General features: G+C 42.8%; 1 protein-coding gene across 1 annotated transcript in view; it reads right to left on the bottom strand.

The window, feature by feature from the left end:
• The window catches only part of LOC126281392 (dipeptidase 1-like), a 342362-nt gene that overhangs the window by 27060 nt on the left and 292313 nt on the right, over positions 1 to 22989 (bottom strand). The window contains exons 7-9 of the mRNA XM_049980319.1: positions 17789 to 17965; positions 5920 to 6004; positions 2039 to 2114 (exon numbers count right to left, since the gene is read on the bottom strand). Of these exons, the coding sequence (XP_049836276.1) occupies positions 2039 to 2114; positions 5920 to 6004; positions 17789 to 17965 (338 nt within the window). The remainder of the gene's footprint in view (positions 1 to 2038; positions 2115 to 5919; positions 6005 to 17788; positions 17966 to 22989) is intronic.

Raw genomic sequence — 22989 nt, 5'->3', positions numbered from 1 at the left:
CAGACTATAGCGCCTAGAACCGCACGGCCACCCCGGCCGGCAGGTGGCTTGATATTATTTCGTAAATGGCTAGACTGAGGATCTTCCTTTACCGTAACAGTTTTTCTTCTACAAAACATATACTTTCAGCCATGTCATTTTTCACTATTACTAACGACGCCTTCTGTATAAAAAATTATTTTAAATTCCTGTTTCTCTACAAAATGTATAAAAGAACTCTCTCTTTATTCGTTTAAAGACGCTTTCGTGCGAATAACCTTCTAGATATATAGATATATGTAAAAATGTTAAAAGAGTCGACGGTTTCAAGTATCGGGGTAGAAGTATTTCATAAATCACAGAGAGAACTAGCTACTCGTCCTCCGCACCCTGTGCCTCAGTTATGAGGAATTTGCGCAACGTTATTAACATTTCTATAGAAGTGGACCTACGCATGTTAGTATCCTTAGACGTTTTCCTACTTTTTCGTACACTTGACCGTTAATTCCGATAACTATCTGCTTGAAATATAAGGGGCGGTAAAATGACCGTACATCCAGAATCGGTACGCTAGTAAGACAAAATCTCTGTGAGCATTGAGGCGATCAGCCCGCCGACGCACAAAGTTCGAGATACACCATGTCCTGCTGCCTGAGGAAGTCAGTGACTGCCTGCTGGGCATCCTCGACCGACAGGAAACGGCGACCCTTCAGGGCGTTTTTTAAGAGACCGAACACGCCATAATCACACGAGGAGAAATCAGAGCTATAATGGGGGGGGGGGGGGGAGTCGAAAGTCTCTCCGTTAAACTGACATAACTTCTGCGTAATGCAAATGGGGACGTGCGTCTCGCGTCGAATCGCGACCAGCACGGAACTTGGCGCACCACTGCACAGTGGAGGGTTTCGACAGACATGCTACCCAACGCATACTGTTCAGTTACGGTGACTGTCTATCCGTGTTTGTCCTTCGGCAGCCAAGAAAGAAATAACAGCACTTTTGTCCTGTTTTGACGCATTCGGGAATAGTTCACGTTTGTGCATTCACCGCGTGCACGTCAGGAAGACACGAATGTCTCATCAACCCCATGCCTCCATGTCGGTGATTGTCCATCGCATCAGAGTTGCGCTAAATTCCGCACACACTACAGCAATGACTTTAAAGGGAAACTTTAGAGTGCCCCTCGTACTTTTACTTTATTTATTGACAAGACTTAATTTTTGTATCTTGTTGTTATTGTGGTCTTCAGTCCGAAGGCTGGTTTGCTACAGCTCTCCAAGCTTCTCTATCGTGTGCGATCCTCCTCATCTCCGAATAACTACTGCCACCAATACCGTTCTTAAACTGCATAATGTATTCACATTTTCGTCCCCATCTATGATGTTTACCCGCCATAGCTCTCTCTAATACATCGGCCATCATCAGTTACTTTGCTACATAAATAGCAAAATCCACGTACCACTTCTAGTGCCTGGTTTCCTAACTTAATTCGATCAGCACTCCCCAATTTAAATCGACCACATTCAGTTACTGTTGTTTTGCTTTTATTAATGTTCATGTGTTAGGTTCCTTTCTAGACACTGTCCATTCCTTACTACTGCTCTTCCAAATCCTTTGCTGTTTCTCACAGAAATACTTCGTCATCCGAAAAGCTTAAGGTTTTCGTTTGTTTGCCCTGAACTTTAATAATTCCTGTTCCATATTTTTCTTTGGTTTCCTGTACTGTTTGGTAAATGTACAGATTGAATAACATCGGGGACAGGCTACAGCCCTGTCTCACTCCCTTCTGAACCACTGCTTCGCTTTCATACCAATTGAGTCTTATATCTGCCTTCTGGCTTCGTGCAAATTGTAAATGTAATTTCGTTCCCTTCATTTTAACACTGCTACCTTCAGAATTTCAAAGAGAGTGTTCGAGTCAAAATTGACATTGTGAGATACCCCACTATTTGTTTCATTCATTACTGTGCAGCAGCGCTTAGATATTGTACAAATTATAAAACTAGATATGTGTAAGTGCAAACTAATGCGAAGGATTTTCCTGTATGACAGTACTTACATGTTAATTCCGTCGAAACCAGCTCCGAGGCCGACGTGGTCCACTCCAGCTACCTCTCGTATATGCACGATGTGAGCTGCACACAGAGACGGGAAGTGACATTCAAACTGGAGCTACTACGAGTATTATAAGTTAAGAGGATGATTCTTATTAACTTTCTTTGCAAGGAGTAAAAGAAACAGCAATAAGGCAAAACTAAAGTTATTGAAATCATTGTGACAGGTACTTAATTCCTCCAAGATACAACGAAAGGGCTTGTAATGCCACTTCCTCGGACGAGAAAGAAAAATCAAAAATTAGCTCCCAATACCCCAAAGATTTCCCCCCAAGTCCCAAATTCCCTGAAAAGTGAATAAGCGAATGAAGTTGCATTTATCACTATTATTAGGACAAAATCAAGTAATTAAATGAGGAATCTAAGACTTGACAATTTAGCAATCTACGAAAGAAAGATTAAATTTCAGTAAAATTAAAATGAAAATAATAATAAATCACAAAATTATCATAAATTAACATTCACAAATAGGAACCAACGATCCCAAAGAATAATCTGTGTGAGTACTCTTTGGGAACCGTCAGTAATGACTAAGTATAATTCAATGCAGTGTCACTAAGTTACGAGTGTTAGCCGAAGCAGGTCATATATTTGAATGCTCGTACATGTAGGCGCGCTTAGATTGTTTATGAGACTGAATAATTGCGATCTTCTGACTTCAAATATCACGGCATTAGAATTCGAACGGAAGCCTTTTCCTACTAGAATAAAGTGAACTTTTAACTAGATAATTGAATTAAACATTACTTAGACAGTGATGTAGGCAACGAACACTGATACACCATTGTCATTCAAAATAGACTGTGGTTTATGGAACTTCAGTGATAGGTCCGAAGCATATAATTTAAAACCCCCCAACATCTGGGAAAGTTTTCTTCTCAAGGCTCGGTTAGGAAGTGACTGATATTGTGCAATAAAACATCCTCTCGTGCCAAGTCGTACATTTGTGATTTAAAATTCTATCAAATTATTGACATGAAACTCCCGAGTAATAATTACGCGGAGCGACCATATTTGACTGTAGCGCTCGGCGTTTGTGTAGAATTTTTGACAAGTGACAAGCCCACTGTTACGATTTCTTAGATGCTTGAAATTACGACTAGCTTGAAGTGAATTTCTTGTGGATGTGACTGTATTGGTTTTATCATTAATATTTCATCATTAATCAGTTAAACATCGATTACGAACGATTAATTGCCATTCTTAGTGAAGGAAATATCTCACGCACGTCGACATTTCGGTTCATCACTGTTATTTTGTGTAACGTCGTCTTCGTAACTTGATAACGATCTCAACACTATCGACTGTCACCGAGTTTTAACCGAGGCCAAGTACAAGCCAAACCAAATTATCAAGAAGAAGAAGCGTTATAGGCTGAAACCATGAGTTTAGGGAAATTTAGAATCATTCTTTTTCATGCTTCTTAATGAATCCTTCCATTGTAGGGAAATGTGTGAAGCAGGCCATATTGTGCATACACAGAAAATAAAAAAATCACATGTTAGTGTCTGTTTGCTGTTTTTACCAATATGTAAATTCTAACCTGAAAAGGATGTGTTGCACTTTTTTTACCTTATTTCATTGCATATTTACATCCGGTTTTCTACGTATCAGGAGGACATCGATGTGATAACTGAAATTATTCTCCTATTTATCACCTTAAAATGTGTTGAACAAAATTACAAAGCAGATAAAAGTGAAAATTTACGTTATGTGACTTATTCGCAATGTCCCATAAGAAACTGATATCAGTTACACTTTCCATACACAGTGTGAAAGTCAGTTTTTACACCTGTCCTGGTGGTCGAGAGTGTTACCGCGACCGCGTCTTGAAATTGGAAGTATGCCGGCCTCGAATCAAATCCATACGGAGAATTAATGACGTGGTTCGGTATGCCAACCACCCTGGACCTGGTGTTAAGGTGGTGTTCCGCATCCCAGTAGGTGTATACCAGGTTGGTTCCCATGTTCCGCCTCAGAGACACGCTACAGAAACGCTTGGAACGCTTCCTCACCCTTTCATACTGAATTTGCTCTGTACACAGTCGAACTGGGTATTCTGTTTTTTGTCCTGGAGGGATGGGGGAATCGGTAAGTAGCAGACTGATGACCTAATCTGTTTGGTCTCCTTAATCACTTACTCAGCATCAGCAGGGAACACGAATACTTCTAGAAGGACCTTCATCGTACAAGCCCCATTAACGAAGAAAAGTATAAAAATACGTACAAAAATTACAGAATAAAAGTTTAGGCACAATTCTTGAATTCCCTTCTCTCTTTTGTCGTTTCTCTACGTGATCTTCTTAGTTATTCGTTTTGGCACCGTTGGTAGCATTTGGAGGCCAGATGTTCATTACTTCTCCACTCCTCTCTGGAAGGAATGTGTGTGTCTCATCTGCCAGCGTCTAGTGTCAACTCGTGTTCACGAAAGATAACATTTTATAAATCTTTGCATATTATGCATCTGACACGGGACGGTATTTAGCTATTTAGATACGGAAAATCACTTCAAAACTATATCCCGGTTGGCGGCTCACCAGAGCCCACGTCGTTGAGCCACGAGGTGGATTCGACCGCTGGCTGACTCGCCTCCCCGTGTCCCGGAAGCGGAGGTTCAGCTCTCAAGTATTTAAGGAGGTTTAAAGTTAAGACACAATAGAGATATCTGTTTCTTTCTCACTTAAGCGCGCCATTTAACACCAAAAGAGAACAGTAAATGGAATATCATACAAACGCTATGAAGTGATACACTCGCTGTATTCTCTGGAAAAGAGACGAAATTAATCAATTTACGACGGAGCTGCTTCGAAACTACAACATTAGACTACAATTTTTATGATAGTGTCACTTATTTATCCGAAATGCGTCAAAAATGCGTTATCTTGCGTCCACTGTCATGATCTACCCGCTATTGCACGTGTGATACAGACGTTTATTACGTACAGGTCCTGCATGGAACCTAACCCGTTAAGCTGTATAACACAAATATTCGACTTTAATCATAATTTGTACAGTTACTGTAAGCCCATGGCACTCGAGAAGTGCACAATAAAGTACAGTGTAGTACAATCGACACATTGTCGTTGCACCGAGCAATGGGCAATAAAGTGCAATGAAGCAAATGAATGTATTGTTGTTTCCGTATTTTAGAACCAGAACTTATAACATGTTTTAGAATCAGTCTCGTTTTCATTTTTTCTTTCACATGCAAATGTGCCAACGGCCTTGTCGCAGTGGTAACAACAGTTTCCATAAAATTACCGAAGTGCTGTAGGGGTTGGCTACCACTTTGAATGTCTGACTGTCCGGGTCTGCCGAGCGCTGTTGTCAAGTGGAGTGCACTCAGCCATTTTGAGGCCTATTGAGGAAGTACTTGATTGATAAATACTCCCCACGGTGACGAAAACTGACAGCGATGTGCTGACCACATGTCGATATTCGCATCCAGATACCTTTCCTCTGGGGTAACACAGTGGTCAGTCGGTATCGTTGGGCCTTCCGAGGCCTGTTCGTATAAATTTCTTTCAGCACATAAACACTAACTGCAACAGGCAACCCTTATGTTTTCCTTCCTGCTCAACCTACTGTGTCTGCGACGCCGGTCGATGGCTCTCACTACTGCGGAAAGTCTCTTAAACAGGTTACAGAACTTAGTGGCTCTTCACATTAACGTTTCATTGCCGCTGATACCTCCGCTTACTAAGTTATGTAAATTAGGATCGTCCACAGCTTATATCACTAGTCATACTATAAAATGTTTCATGATTAATATGAATATAAGTTTCTGATATTTTCGAAAAACGAAGTCACTATGGGAGAAACTTACCTGCTACGTCATGCAACGATGCCGTCTCACTGCAACTCACGAAGTGAGGGTAGAAGGCCACCATCACGATACCACCGTTCGCTTTCTGTGCAGACATAAAATAATTATTACAGCTTTTGTTGTTAAATAATATTCATGGCAAAATCACAGGAGTGTGAATAAATAAATTTCCTTACGTTAGCGTCTAAACGGAAGTAAACTCGTCATGAAACATTAAATAATGACCACCAATTTCTTGCATGGATACGAAACACCCAAATGTAATGTGTTGCTGTACTGGGGAATGGTTATCGGGAACATCCACATATCTGGGTGTTTGCTTTTTACATTGTTTTCGCGTATGAGTTAAGACGACAAATACAGTTGACCAGAGCACTTAATACGAGATCAAGTATGGTACCAAAACTTACAAACTTGGTTCTTTTCCACAATAGTTGCATTATTAATTAAATACCGTAGATCATTTGCTGAATACATCGTAAATTTGTCTCTTTGCGATTGTCAGCATAATACTTTCATATATACGTATGTAATGTGTATTTCTAGATGAGTGCATATATGTAATACAAAGGATGGTTACAATACAGAGACAAAACTATCTCCACAGTTATAAAATTAATTCCGCGTGGGTCAAGAGCCGAGTACAGGCCTTTGAATGGGATACCACTTCCGTGATTTGTTGGTCCTTAAACTGCCCCACTTATCTAACCGAGAAAAGGGGATTTAGATGTCAACCGAGAATGTGAACCATGTCTCATTCTTCCTAGTGACTCCTCACATCTTTCACAGATGAAGATTAGATTAAATATAGACTAAATTCCCGTAGTTTCTTTCGGGGTTCGATGCCGCGACCCCAGTGTTTCCAGGCCCCGACTTCACTGACATATCAACAGACCCGACATTTCTACAATGACAGCAGAGATGTAACATGCTTACAAAAAGGTGTACGTGTAAAAACCACGTTTCAAGGCAGTACTCATTCTGAATGATTAAGTCCAGCGGAATGCTTTCACAAATAACTAATAATTTTTAATAAAATAGAATCATCATACTTTGCACAGCTGCTTTCTGGACAACGAAGATGAATACAGTTTAATATAGACTCCCAGTAATCTACATGATACGACATTAGATCATAAGAAAAATTTAAATCCAGATTACTTGAGTTATTGCGTCCCTTTCTCAAAAGAAAAATACTGTATTTATTTTAGAATTTACCCAATACATCAAGCGAAGGTGCAGGATGTTCATCGAAATACTAAGTCAACAGATAAAGAAATTTTAAAATACTTTTAAATGATGTTCTCTAACCAACATGAATACCCACTGTGTAACGGGGCAGTGTTAACTTACTTTTCTGAAATGTGTTGTTGCTAAAACGGGTAACTTCCTAAAAACAACGTCGCTGCTTCATTTGTTCACGGGTATTGCTTCAGATAATGTTGTGGAAGCTGCGCAATATTTCGACGAGACATCTGTTCGTCATCTTCAGGTGCATGCTGACGTATTGCAGTAATGACTCGCCAGTATACAGGGTGTTACAAAAAGGTACGGCCAAACTTCCAGGAAACATTCTACACACACAAAGAAAGAAAATATGTTATGTTGACATGTGTCCGGAAACGGTTAATTTCCATGATAGGGCTCATTTTAGTTTCGCCAGTATGTACTCGATTCACCGCCAGTTGGCCCAATTGAAGGAAGGTAATGTTGACTTCGGTGCTTGTGTTGACATGCGACTTATTCCTCTACAGTACTATCATGAAGCACATCAGTACGTAGCATCGTCAGGTTATTGTTCATCACGAACGTGGTTTTGCAGTCAGTGCAATGTTTACAAATGCGGAGTTGGCAGATGCTCATTTGACGTATGGATTAGCACGGGGCAATAGCCGTGGCGCGGTACGTTTGTATCGAGACAGATTTCCAGAACGAAGGTGTCCCGACAGGAAGACGTTCGAAGCAATTGATCGGCGTCTTAGGAAGCACAGAACCTATGACTCGCGACTTGAGAACACCTAGAATGACGATGACACCTGCAATGGACGAGGCAATTCTTCGTGCAGTTGACGATAACCCTTATATCAGCGTCAGAGAAGTAGCTGCTGTACAAGGTAACGCTGATCACGTCACTGCATGGAGAGTGCTACGGGAGAACCAGTTGTTACCGTACCATGTACAGCGTGTGTAGGCACTATCAGCAGCTGATGGGCCTCCACGGGTACACTTCTGAGAATGGTTCATCCAACAATGTGTCAATCCTCATTTCAGTGCAAATGTTCTCTTTACGGATGAGGCTTCATTCCAACGGGATCAAATTGTAAATTTTTTCAATCAACATGTGTGGGATGACGAGAATCCGCACGCAATTGTGCAATCACGTCATCAACACAGATTTTCTGTGAACGTTTGGGCAGGCACTGTTCGTGATGTCTTGCTTGGACCCCATGTTCTTCCACCTACGCTCAATGGAGCACGTTATCATGATTTCATACCGGATAATCTACCTATGCTGGTAGAACATGTGCCTTTACAAGTACGACACAACATGTGGTTCATGCACGATGGACCTCCTGCACATTTCAGTCGAAGTGTACGTACGCTTCTCAACAACAGATTCGGTAACCGATGGATTGGTAGAGGCGGACCAATTCCATGGCCTCCAAGCTCCCCTGACCTCAACCCTCTTGACTTTCATTTATGGGGGCATTTGAAAGCTCTTGTCTACGCAACCCCGGTACCAAATGTAGAGACTCTTCGTGCTCGTATTGTAGACGGCTGTGATACAATACGTCATTCTCCAGGGCTGCATCAGCGCATCACGGATTCCATGCGACGGAGGGTGGATGCATGTATCCTCGCGAACGGAGGACATTTTGAACATTTCCTGTAACAAAGTGTTTTAAGTAATGCTGGTACGTTCTGTTGCTTATTTTTTCTATTCATGATTAATGTGATTTGAAGATAAGTAATAAAATGAGCTCTAACATGGAAAGGAGGCGTTTCCGGACACATGTCCACATAAAATATTTTCTTTCTTTGTGTGTGAGGAATGTTTCCTGAAAGTTTGGCCGTACCTTTTTCTAACACCCTGTATATGCTGACTCGCTAGAAAAGCGCAGGCGCTAAGGGTTGTGGCTACAACGTCATCGTGGACGGATAATAGAGCACTGCGAAATCCAGCCCAGCGGCCAGCGCGGGCCAGTGTGTTGGCGACAAGTTTAAGTGTGAGTCAGTTTGATGCTTAAGATGTTCAGGAAACTGGCTGAATTTGAGGAGGGCGGATGTCTTCCTTTATACTGTGTCGCCGTTTCCAGAAGTATCCACCTGACGCACACTTAAACTAGTCGCCAACACTCTGCCCCTCACGTTCGCTGGGCCACAATTTCCGGCCGCGCTTTTCCCGCATCGTGAATGAGAAGCCCGTGGCCGTGCTATATGATTCGTCAACAATGACTTTATAGCCGCAGCCCTTGACGCTATGATTTTCTAGCAAGTCAGCGCTTATATTGGCGAGCCATTGCAGCAACGAACGAGTCAGTAAGCACCTGAAGATGACGAGCCGCTGTCTCGTCGAAATATTGTGCGGCTTCCACAACATTATCCGACTCGACGCCTATGAACAAATGAAGCAGTTACTTATGTAAGTTTCAAACAGCATAATAACATTGTTTTTTGTGTTGTGAGGGAGACGTCACCAGGTTGATAAATAGGTATTTTACAACTAGAAAGTTGCTGTATTTTCACACTCTTACAAGTTTAATTATTCGCAACTATGTGACTGCTCTTTTCCTGAGAAAATAACATTTTACTGTAGAGAAAATAGTGTTATTGAACACCGACATAGGGAAGCCATTATGCCTTCAAATGATAAGTTTTCCCTTGTCATTTACGTGCCAGTAACACCTTCTCTTAGGGGGAAATGCACAGTAGGCTAATCACAGAAGATACGATTGCTACAGGCTGTTGTGTATGCCTTTGGCTCTGGCTTTTCCGTTTTTTGGAAAGATGGAACATGGTCGAGGAGTTCGACTGGCTGATAGCCAGTAACTAACAGACTGTGAATGAGTGAAGTTCGCATAATACTGCGCTCTACGAGAATGGTCTTTGTGCTTCAAACTTGTGCATGTTATAATTCATGGCGATGACTAGGCCCTCCCGCAGCAGCAAGACGCTTCATATAAATTTCAGCTTTGAATGCAATACATTCCCTGGAAAAATTGGGTGCTGCAAGAATTGTGTCTGAGGTATGTCAAGAATAGATCACCGACTTATATAGTATGGAATTCTTTGTCTATCTGTATAATATGAGACCTGAGAATATTATGAAAGGACATTCGTACAATACTCTCAACTGTTATGCACCAACAATGCTTTCTACTTTGTAACTAGTGTTGTTGCAGTGATGTCATTTTATAAAAGGGGTGTGTTGATCCTTTTCTTTGTGGGGAAACTATATAGTGTGAATTTATTGCAAATGGTGTCACACTCTTTCACAAGAACTTAATGATTATCTTTGTTTGAATCCTATCAAGATACTGTTTGTTACTAAAGAAAAAGGTTTCTGTCAACGTAAACTTCTGTTTGGTACAATTTTATAAGGAAGTGGTGAAGCACAAATTCTATGGGTCGCTTTACAGTAGAACTTGAGTAGTTTGACGTACGTAGTTTCTTAAAGCCAGAGTAAATACAACTAGCCAATAATAAGTAACGTCTTTCGTATTTTGAAAGTTTCACGACTCTGATAACTGAAAAGATAAATGCTAAGTGACTTGTGAGATTTAATTCTGGTACTGGAAATGAATGTTGCAATCATTCATACATAATTTCAACAACTCTTCAAGTTCAGTTAAAATATATATTTTCAAAATTTGTTCCTTGCGGACTGGCGACCGATTTTTCTATGCGGAATTCCTGCCCCCGTCACCAATGCTGCTACTGTATTTTAGTGGCAAATTCTGAGTAATTAAAACGACATCTAAGTTTAGCATGAAGTCAAGTGATAAATGTTGTTTTTACAGAAAATGAATAACCTAAAGTTCATCTAAATGTTCTAAAATAATTACGATAACGTTAACAATAGTCAAATAGGATTACACGTGGTTAGGGTTTAATAATAAATGATAAAAGTAGTCGATTACGATTTTAATAATCTTTGCAGGTGCGTATTTAGGCGTTACGACGTCCACTGAAGGTTATTCGTAGCACAGTCACGTAGCTTAGCAAACATGAACAGCTACTCGTGAAACAGACTATAAAAGTTCACGATATTTAGAGTAAGTGAAAAGTCTTACAAATGCAAAAAAAGCGTTGTAAAAGGAAACAACCCTGAAAATGTCCTCATTATTCTGCCTATGCCACTGCCACACCAGCAGCAGACTCCATCCATAAGTTCCGAACCCGTCCCTCGCCTTTCGTTCCACACATCTCGTGATGAGGTTTCCTCATACTTGAAGATAGACTACTTTTCATGGTATTATTTTCTGAATTGTACTTTGAGTAATCGTATTCTTGATGCTGTAAACTTTATTCGTTGTGCATTTTCGACAAGACTGGCAGTATCTAACTGGAGCTTTGAGCGAACATTCAGAAAATAAATTTCACTAAAAGTAAACAAAGAAGTGCAAAGATTTTAAAACTGAGTAGGAAACCAGTACTCAAACCCAGAGGGTAGCCTTCCACGATCAGTGTTCTAACCACCTGAGTCGTCTAGATACGACGCAAGATCCTACCTCAAGAGATTTATTTAGCCACTACATCTATCTTCCGTCCCGAACTACACTAACATCTTCCTTCACATACAGTCCTGCTGGAAGAACGTGTAACTGTGGAGGTACATCTTGGCCAGGGCTTAGAGCGTTGTTTAAAGGGTGAATTTTCATTTTGCTGCGGACCAGATTAAAACTGTGTGCCAGTCCGGGATTCAAATTTGGAAGTGGCCTTTCGCTACCAGTTCTCTTAGCGTTCTTCTGGAACACATTTTCCAGATATCTGATCCCGTCATATACACTCCTGGAAATGGAAAAAAGAACACATTGACACCGGTGTGTCAGACCCACCATACTTGCTCCGGACACTGCGAGAGGGCTGTACAAGCAATGATCACACGCACGGCACAGTGGACACACCAGGAACCGCGGTGTTGGCCGTCGAATGGCGCTAGCTGCGCAGCATTTGTGCACCGCCGCCGTCAGTGTCAGCCAGTTTGCCGTGGCATACGGAGCTCCATCGCAGTCTTTAACACTGGTAGCATGCCTCGACAGCGTGGACGTGAACCGTATGTGCAGTTGACGGACTTTGAGCGAGGGCGTATAGTGGGCATGCGGGAGGCCGGGTGGACGTACCGCCGAATTGCTCAACACGTGGGGCGTGAGGTCTCCACAGTACATCGATGTTGTCACCAATGGTCGGCGGCAGGTGCACGTGCCCGTCGACCTGGGACCGGACCGCAGCGACGCACGGATGCACGCCAAGACCGTAGGATCCTACGCAGTGCCACTTCCCAGCAAATTAGGGACACTGTTGCTCCTGGGGTATCGGCGAGGACCATTCACAACCGTCTCCATGAAGCTGGGCTACGGTCCCGCACACCGTTAGGCCGTCTTTCGCTCACGCCCCAACATCGTGCAGCCCGCCTCCAGTGGTGTCGCGACAGGCGTGAATGGAGGGACCGAATAGAGACGTGTCGTCTTCAGCGATGAGAGTCGCTTCTGCCTTGGTGCCAATGATGGTCGTATGCGTGTTGGGCGCCGTGCAGGTGAGCGCCACAATCAGGACTGCATACGACCGAGGCACACAGGGCCAACACGCGGCATCATGGTGTGGGGAGCGATCTCCTACACTGGCCCTACACCTCTGGTGATCGTCGAGGGGACACTGAATAGTGCACGGTACATCCAAACCGTCATCGAACCCATCGTTCTACCATTCCTAGACCGCATGTATCCCGTCCCACCCAACGTGCTCTAGAAGGTGTAAGTCAACTACCCTGGCCAGCAAGATCTCCGGATCTGTCCCCCATTGAGCATGTTTGGGACTGGATGAAGCGTCGTCTCACGCGGTCTGCACGTCCAGCACGAACGCTGGTCCAACTGAGGCGCCAGGTGGAAATGGCATAGCAAGCCGTTCCACAGGACTACATCCAGCATCTCTACGATCGTCTCCATGGGAGAATAGCAGCCTGCATTGCTGCGAAAGGTGGATATACACTGTACTAGTGCCGACATTGTGCATGCTCTGTTGCCTGTGTCTATGTGCCTGTGGTTCTGTCAGTGTGATCATGTGATGTATCTGACCCCAGGAATGTGTCAATAAAGTTTCCCCTTCCTGGGACAATGAATTCACGGTGTTCTTATTTCAATTTCCAGGAGTGTAGATGGCTCTAGGCTGAAAGTCAGAATTCTATGTACCGCCAAATACAAACTCATATTATCGTTATTCATTGTGATAGTTTGCACTGACAAGCTACACCTTCGCGTAAAAAGTTTCCGCCAGAAATTCCATGAGTGGCACTTCGTAATAGTTTTTTAAAGCACAAAAAGATCGTTTAATCGTTATAGCGACAGATTTTGGTAATCATGATTCGGTGCTAAATTCATTGACAGATGTCCGATTGTGAATAATGGGAGCTTTTCACGAAGCTTTGATTGTTTCAAAACCGTGAAATTTTATATTTTAGTCAACTACTCACTATAGCTACTCCCTGTTACCTGTAAACAAAGTATAAAACTGAACTGGGACGAACTAATCATCAGCTGCTGTTGAAATGACAGTAACTGGTGATTTTTTCTAATTGTTGTCGACCGAAAATGTACATCGCGAGAATGTAGCTGGCTCTGAGCACTGTGGGACTTAACTTCTGAGGTCATCAGTCCCTAGAACTTAGAAATACTTAAACCTAACTATCCTAAGGACGTCACACACATCCATGCCCGAGGCAGGATTCGAACCTGCGACAGTTGGGGTCGCGCGGTTCCTGACTGAAGCGCCTAGAACCGCTCGACACCATCGGCCGGCTCGCGAGAATGTGTTAGTTACCACAAGTTGAAAATAATAACTAGATTTTGGATACAGTAATCTCGACACGTAATAACTTTGGCGAGAATGGTTCTACACACGACAACTGGAAGTCTAAAATAAACATTTCAGATACTCTATTCATTATACTAGTTTATGTGAACAAATACCAAATGCGGAAATAATATAATGAATGCTATAAAAGTGTATTTGAAGAGAGGAGGTGTGGACTGTAGTCATATGTTGACCAAATAAATACTGCACGGATAACTATTAGCGAAAAAAGACCATCTGCTTAACAAACGTGGTACTGAAATATCACGAATATGAGAATGAATAACAAATTTTCAATTGCTTGTTATGATCATTGATGAATGCTATTATATTGTATAAGTTATCTGTGATATAACAGTATGACTGTATTAAACTTCCTGTCGTGGGATTTTATCATCAGGTTATGGACTGACAGCACTTCAGTTTGCGCCTTCGAGCTCGTACGTCACTCCTTCACGCAATTTCATCGTAGGTCAAATGGAAATACTTAGCTTCTTTTAGTTTCTAATCGGTTCTTATAGATTGGTTGCGTGCAATGTGTGCCTCACTACTGATTTTAACAGGCGAGAGAAATCACTACATTCGTATAAAAACTCGTGAAATGAAAGTTATATATAAATATATAGATTTGCATTTTATATTTAGGTGATTTATATTCCTCCAATAGAAACTTACACATTTTGATAGAATCAATTACTAGGACTTTCTCGTGACTGATCAAGTTCTTGATAGAACAGACAGCAACAGTGCCAAAGCGGCTACTTCTGCTGTACAGATTCAAGTAACTAAAAAAGTCTGCAGGACCGGAACTGAACTAACAGCGGATAACTGACGAACTGCATAAAACATTCGGCTCTTCCATGCTCGTTTCATTTAAAATAGCTTTGCGACAATATGCCTTCTGTTTAATCCATGTGACTGCGTCCAACAGTACACTTCTAACGCTGTATTCCAACGGTACGAGATTGTTTTCCCTGATCATCGGCATCTGCTTAAAATTTTCTACATTTAAAGCAAGCTGCCATTCATCACACGAAATAGAAACTCTGTCAAAATCGTACCTGTATACTCCCATAGTGTCTGAATGAAGACACCTTCCCGTACTCCACAGCGTTATCAGCAGACAGGCGTAAATTGCTGCTCACCCTGCCCGTCAGATCATTGATGCATACAGAGAACAACAGCGGTCCTATCACACTTCCCTGGAGCACTCCTGATGATACCCTTGTCTGATGAACACTCTCCGTCAATGACAACCTGCCGGGTACTGTTTCTTAAGAAGCATTCGAGGCAGCATTCGGGAGGACAACGGTTCAGGCCTGCATACGGTCATCCAAATTTAAATTTTGTGTGATTTTCCTAAGTAGCTTGAGGCAAATGCTGGGGTGGTCCCTTTGAAAGGGCATGGCCGATTTCCTTCCCCATCCTTCCCTAATGCGAGCTTGAAATCGGTCTCTAATGATCTCGTTGTCGATACGACGTTAAATACTAATGCCTCCATACCTGGGAACTTATTTCCTATGTTTACACCTTTGTTAACAGCTGGCTGTGCGGCACCATTTCAAATGCTCTTCGAAAACTAGGAAAATGGGATCTGCCTTTTCCACTGTTCGAACGATATCATGCGAGGAAGGACAAGCTGAGTTTCTGAAAAAGGGCAGGCTTTTGGATGGCAGCTTTTCTGTCTGAAGCACATTTATTGTATCTGAGCTGTAAGTGTACATTATACGGAGTACTTGATGGCTTACAATAAAGTTTAGTACACGTGTAAGATATTAATGTAGGATCGATGTTGTAGACGTGTGCAAGATTATGAGAATGCTGTGGCTGACCAGGAAACATTCTTATAACTTCTTGGTTTTAATTTTCTTTAAATAAAGGATCAAGAGCTGTTAATCTTTACAACACGTTTTAAACTTTCAAATTTAATTCGTATAACTTTTGAACATTAAAATTGATATATTTCTGTAATTTTTTGGTTATTTTATAAACACATATCATTATATTAAGGTTTATTAAATTTGTTGCAAGAGGAAGTGTTAATGCTGTTGCAGTTTAGTTAAAGCTGTGACTTATTTTTTAAAAAGGGGCTGCTCGCGGGAATACACTAATGTAAATTGTAAATGGTATCCAGCAACTTCTCCTTTCTGTTATAACAGTTAGAAATTGGTAACAGTTTTTTTCCAATAGTGTTTTCGCTGATAAAGTACACTCTCAAATCTAACGTATCCGTAGTACATTTCGGCTTTTGCTTGATCCCTCGTTTAGCGTGTTTGTGAAATTTACCAGTTAAACTGATTGTTTTATGATCGTAGCTTCTACGAAACGCATACTGGATGAACATTAATAAAACCGATAAACTGTAAGGACGGATTCATGATTGGTAATGGAGGCAAAAAAGCCCTAGCAATGTGTGTCCCTAAGTGAACGATGGCGGGCAACGCTAACAAATCGTCCCGGATCGCAATACAGAACTACATCGCACACACGTCACAACAGATGTTCAAAGTGGCCTCCATGGGATGCAATGCACGAGTTCATGGAAAATGGAATGCTGCACTCTTCCGCACGTTCCGGTGAAAAAATCATCAGTGAAATCCTTCCCGTAGAGGTATATCCGCTGCTGATAATCCTTACTATCGCTGCAGGTGTGAGGGGTAATAGTGATTGTGATTTAGGATACATATAATAGTACTCTGGCTTACACCATGTTGGCTGGCCACTTGCCTTGACCTTCTACTAGGGTTCGTTTCAATATCCTGTAGAATCCGATCCTCCAAAACAGTTGCATACAGAATACGCCAGCTCCCTGCACGTTCGTCTGTCTGAAAGGATCCACGATCACACCAACTAGCAACAAGGGCTCGATATTTTATGGAACGTGGTTGGTGTCTGTAAGGGTATTTGTTCTGGAATAGGCGTGCTGCCTATCGATCGTTTGTATCAGGTTGGCTGTACAGAAATACCACCATGGCTTCTTTCCGACATAAATACCGGATCATACTGCTCCTGACAGTTCGCTGCGTCTATCACAGAGACTACAACGCACATAGAACACACGACACTTGAGTAGAAGAACTTTGCCGGCCGCCGTGGCCGTGCGGTTCTGGCGCTGTAGTCCGGAACCGCGGGGCTGCTACGGTCGCAGGTTCGAATCCTGCCTCGGGGATAGCTGTGTGTGATGTCCTTAGGTTAGTTCGGTTTTAGTAGTTTTAAGTTCTAGGGGACGTATGACCTAAGATGTTGAGTCCCATAGTGCTCAGAGCCATTTTTGAGGAACTTTCATACGTCAGGACCATCTCCCGCGTCAGCAATGTATTTTCGGACGCATGTGCATAGAATCTTTCTTTTATTCCATTTCCAGAAAGGAGTCTGTCCTGCAGTTTGTTCTTTTTATTAATATTCGCCCTAGCTGCAGCTGTAGCAGAAGCTTCGCGCAGTATTGGAGAGAACAGTGCACATGCTGCTTAAAACAAGTTCCAGAAACGCGGGGGAACAGCTGAGACTCCCTGCAGCAACTGTAACCGACAGGGTGCCATTTAGCTATACATGGGAAGGGGACTGCAAAGACGTAATAGTAAAGGCGGAGAATACGTAATGCAATGTTCACTTCCGTGTTAAACTTGCGATTAAAACAACTCAAACAGATGTCGCTAGATCATCGGATGATCGAAAGCTGCAGGCGTAATCGAGATTTCCCTGGCTATGACGTAGACAGCCCGAACTCGACACTTGTTCACACACGTTAGTACATGGTCGTATGGTTAATTAAATATTAACAGTTGCGTTGTGTACTCACCAGGAGGCGCAGCGCATGGTCGGGCACGTTTCTGGAGCTGTTGCACAGCGCATGCGCTGCGGAGTGTGAAAAGATGACTGGCGCCCGGCTCGTCCTGAGGGCGTCCAGCATGGTGGGCACCGACACGTGGGACAGATCCACCATCATGCCCAGCCGGTTCATCTCCCGCACCACCAGCTGACAGAAAGAACAAATTCATGCCATAAATCAAGAGTGACTTGTTTCAAATGTGCTACGTGCAAAACGTGCGTTGCTTCATTCTGTTAGTTTTTCGTACTGCAAGGAAAGGGCAAAGCAGGTGTACATGCTCAGCGTGTAAGGTCTGAGCAAGAACACGAATTTCGGATTAAAATTCGAGCAACATTTGAAATACATGTCGAGATGAGCCTAAGGTACGTTTGCCAGATGCATCGTTTGCATTTAACTTAGTTCCTCCAAACATTGTAACTATGGTTACAATATTTGGAGGAGCGAAGCTAAATGCAAAGTTCAACCACATTCTACTATTCAACCACATTCTACTATATCTGTTATTATGGTTTCATCAGATCACTAGAGGTGATTCCAAGGATGGTACTCGAAACAGCTGGCCACTGTGGCCATTGTGGCCGAGCGGTTCTAGGCGCTTCATGCAGGAACCGAGCTGCTCCTACGGTCGCAGGTTCGAATCCTGCCTCGGGCATGGATGTGTGTAATGTCCTTAGGTTAGTTAGGTATAAGCAGTTCTGGGTCTAGGGGACTGATGACCTCAGATGTTAAGTCCCATAGTGCTTGGAGCCATTTTTGTACTCAAAACGTCTACAACAACAAATATATGCATATACACCTACAAATATATTCCATAAGTCACAGTACATTGCCTGTCAGAGAGTACATCGTATCAGTATTTACTTGCCTGTCTGACAGAACAGGCATTACTGACAATCGACAGCAGTATGATATTAGTTCAAAATAAATTCGCTTAACGCCAATACCTCCGCATCGGCTGTATTCGGTAAACATGTACTACGTATTACTGACACAAAGATTTGTGGGGTTCGGGTTCCGGTCGGACACATATTTTAGTATCTCATGAAAAACGGTTAGGGACAAGCTATTATCGATTATTTCCCTGTTCTATCTTCTACAGCGTAACCGTCCCTGTCCCAAAGTCAGAATGGTGTCACAGCGGTATGGAGAGCACAACAGTGGAGTGATGTTGATGTATTAAGCATTAAGTTCACCTAACTCGAATCCGATGCTATACATCTGTGATGCAGTCGGGCAGCAGTTCCGCACACAAAAGTCACGGGAATTTACGGGAACTGCATGACCTATAAGTGTACATTTAGTGCCCCACACCTCCGTGAGATTCTTCAAGGACCTAACGAGCGAATAGCAAACTCGCTGAATCGGAGGTGCGTTGCGTGCCTACAGGCTATTAATAAGCAGGTGGCCATAATGTCCTGGCGCATTAGTGTAGTTGGTCTGTAGTGCTTCCATTGGTTACACCTGTTTCTCAGTACCCTTCGTGTTTTTTGTTGTAGAGACTCCAACACATTACACGGCCCTGCATTACCCATTTCGCTTCATTGCAGCTGGTACTTCGTGAGAACTCCATTTAACCATGCACATACGACGATAATTATGACCATCTTAATTTTTTATAAACACCAGAAAATACACTATGCGATTAGTGTACTGTCAACGGACCACAAATACATATCGAACGAAGATGGAAGGCGTACAGGGCATTATCTTGTACCGAATCGAAGGACCAGCCGTGAATCTCACAATAACTTCTACCGTCAGATCCTGGCGAAAGACGTACTAGAAAATTCAAGGATGTTCAGGTCATGTATAATATCTAAGGTGGGTCCGTATCTTACGTTCATTCTCTCTTGGATCCTTATGGTGTTGAAAGTAAACAAAGCAGATAGAAAAATGAAGTATTAAACAACAGCTCTTAAAGTTTCACAGTTTATACTGTGGGCAACCATGCTGTAGAAATGCGTTCTTGTTAAGCAAATCCATCGTATTTGTTGAATAATTCTTTAGTAGTACAACCGATTTCGCAAATTAAAGTTGCATCATCAGGTGCATCTGAACGTAGAAATAGAGGTATTCAGCCAGCATCGGACCGTGCTTGTTCTCGTCGTGATACATCGGAAGAATACGGTAATACCTGGGATTTTTATTCTTCAACTAATTTTGATTATTTCCTACTCTTCATCTTACACCGTCTAATTTTGATTTGAGTTTCTGTATTTCAGTTTCTACAATATTAATACTTTCTAGTACCGACTATTTTATGGCCCTGCAAAATAGTATGGTTACCTTTCTCTGGATGCGCGTGTTACATCAAATGAGTTTGGACAATTCCTTAGACACGAAGATATAGTTTTGTTACATTTTTCTCCAATCCTCTTTTTAGATCTTGAGGCATTTACCTCGGTCCTCTTATTCATTCAGCCACTCTCCTTTTTACTGTGGTTCCTTTTCCCCGTCCAGTTGGCCATGCGGTCTAACGCACGGTTTTCCGGAATGGGAAGGAGCACTTGGTCCCCGGCACGTATCCGCCCGGCGGACTTGTGTGGAGGTCCGGTGAGCCGGCCAGCCTGTGGATGGTTTTTAGGCGGTTTTCCATTTGCCTCAGCGAATGCGGGCTGATTCCCCTTATTCCGCTTCAGCTACAATAATGTCGGCGATTGCTGCGTAAACACGTTCTCCACTTACACGTACACCACCATTACTCTACCACGCAAACATAGGGGTTACACTCGTCTGATGTGAAACGTTCCCTGGGCAGATCCATCGAGGACCGAATCACACAATAACCCTGAAAGAATGGTTCGGTGTGGGGTGACGGAGGGGTGAAATGGACTGCTGTAGTCGTCGTGGGGATGTGGACCACTGAGGCTGCAGCGGGGACGGAGCCGCTCCGTCGATTCTAGGCCCCGGTTAACATACAGTACAATCGTTCCTTTTAGTACAACATAATAGAGAATGAGTCTGGCCTGCAATAACCTTTACATTTTGCTGTACATGATTTTCTGCTTACTCTGTAGCCGAGTCTTTTGAGGTTTAATGTTCATCTCGTATATTTAGTATATACAGGGTGGTCCATTGATCGTGACCGGGCCAAATATATCACGAAATAATGAAAAAATTACGAAGAACGAGACTTGTCTAGCTTGAAGGGGGACTCCAAATGGCGCTATGGTTGGACCGCTAGATGGCGCTGCCATAGGTGAAACATATATAAACTGCGTTTTTTTTTTAAATAGGACCTCCCATTTTTTATTACGTATTAGTGTAATACGTAAAGAAATATGAATGTTATAGTTGGATCACTGTTTTCGCTTTGTGATAGACGGCGCTGTGGTAGTCACAAACATGTGGCTCTCAATTTTAGATGAACAGTTGATAACAGGTAGTTTTTTAAATTAAAATACAGAACGTAGGTACGTTTGAACATCTTATTTCGGTTGATACAATGTGATACATGTACCATTGTGAACTTTTCATTTCTGAGAAAGCATGCTGTTACAGCGTGATTACCTGTAAATACCACATTAGTGCAATAAATGCTCACAATAATGTCCGTCAACGTCAATGCATTTGCCAATACGTCTAACGACATTCCTCTCACAGCAAGTAGTTCGCCTTCCGTAATGTTTGCACATGCATTGACAATGCGATGACCCATGTTGTCAGGCGTTGTCGGTGGATCACGATAGCAAATATCCTTCAACTTTCCCAACAGAAAGAAATCTGGCGACCTAAGACCCGGTGTACGTGCGGGCCATGGTATCGTGTTTCGACGACCAATCCACCTGTCATGTAATATTCTATTCAGTACCGCTTCAAAAGCACGCGAGCTATGTGCCGGACATCATGTGGGAAGTACATCGCCATTCTGTCATGCAGTGAAAAATCTTGTAGTAACATCGGTAGAACATTATGTAGGAAATCAGCATACATTGCACCATTTAGATTGACATCGATAAAATGGGGACCAATTATCCTCCCTCCCATAATGCTGCACCATACATTAACCCGCCAAGGTCGCTGATGTTCCACTTGTCGCAGCCATCGTATATTTTCCCTTGCCCAATAGTGCATACTATGCCGGTTTACGCTACCGTTGTTAGTGAATGACGCTTCATCGCTAAATAGAACGCGTGCAGAAAATCTGTCATCGTCCCGTAATGTCTGTTGTGCCCAGTGGCAGAACTGTACACGACGTTCAAAGTCGTCGCTACGCAATTCCTGGTGTATAGAAACATGGTACGGGTGCAATCGATGTCAATGCAGCATTCTCAACATCGACGTTATTGAGATTCCCGATTCTCGATGAATTTGTCTCCTACTGATGTGCAGATTAGCCGCGACGGCAGCTAAAACTCCAACTTAAGCATCTTCATTTGTAGCAGGTGGTGGTTGACGTTTCAAATGTGTCTGAACACTTCCTGTTTCCTTAAATAACGTAACTATCCGGCGAAAGGTCCGGACACTTGGATGATGTCGTCCAGGATACCGAGTAGCATACATAGCATATTCCTGTTGGGCATTTTGATCACAATAGCTGTACATAAACGCGATATCGACCTTTTCCGCAATTGGTAAAATGTCCTCTTTTTCAATTCCCCCCAAAGGCTGCTCTACACCCTACAGACTTGTTTTTAAAAACGGAAGAAGAAAAGAAAAAAAAACAGGCGATAAAACGGTGACTTAAAGTGTAAAATGGCGGAAAAATGTGGAAAGTTAAAACAGAAAGCAAAGGGGTTGGCAGTCTTCATAAAATACACTGGAACCAAACAAGTAAAATAGTAGACCCATTGGAACACTCACTGTGAAGTACTACACGAAAATGGCGGCACAAAGATGACACTCCCGAGCCTAAGGCAGATGGGGGTGGGGGGACCTGTAGAAGGGGGAAAAACAAGGAGGGAGGAGAGGAAAAAACGAAAGGGGGGGAACCAAGGAGGGAGAGGACTCATAAGGGGGGAGAGGGGACGGGCAGATGCGAGAGGGAAATGCAAAAGGACTTGGTGGAGAGAAGGGAGCAGAGAGAGGGGAGGTGGGGAAAAAAGAGGATGGAAGGGGGGAGAGGGAATCTGGGAAAAGGACAGAGGAAAGGAGAGGAAGTGAGGATCAGAGTTGATAGAAGGGATAAACGGAGGGAGAGAGGGCATCATCCGGGAGAAGGAGTTGATGGA

The sequence above is a fragment of the Schistocerca gregaria genome, chromosome 7, assembly GCF_023897955.1.
Source record: "Schistocerca gregaria isolate iqSchGreg1 chromosome 7, iqSchGreg1.2, whole genome shotgun sequence".
NCBI classification, from domain to species: domain Eukaryota; kingdom Metazoa; phylum Arthropoda; class Insecta; order Orthoptera; family Acrididae; genus Schistocerca; species Schistocerca gregaria.
This window is presented reverse-complemented; position numbering and strand designations above follow the sequence as displayed.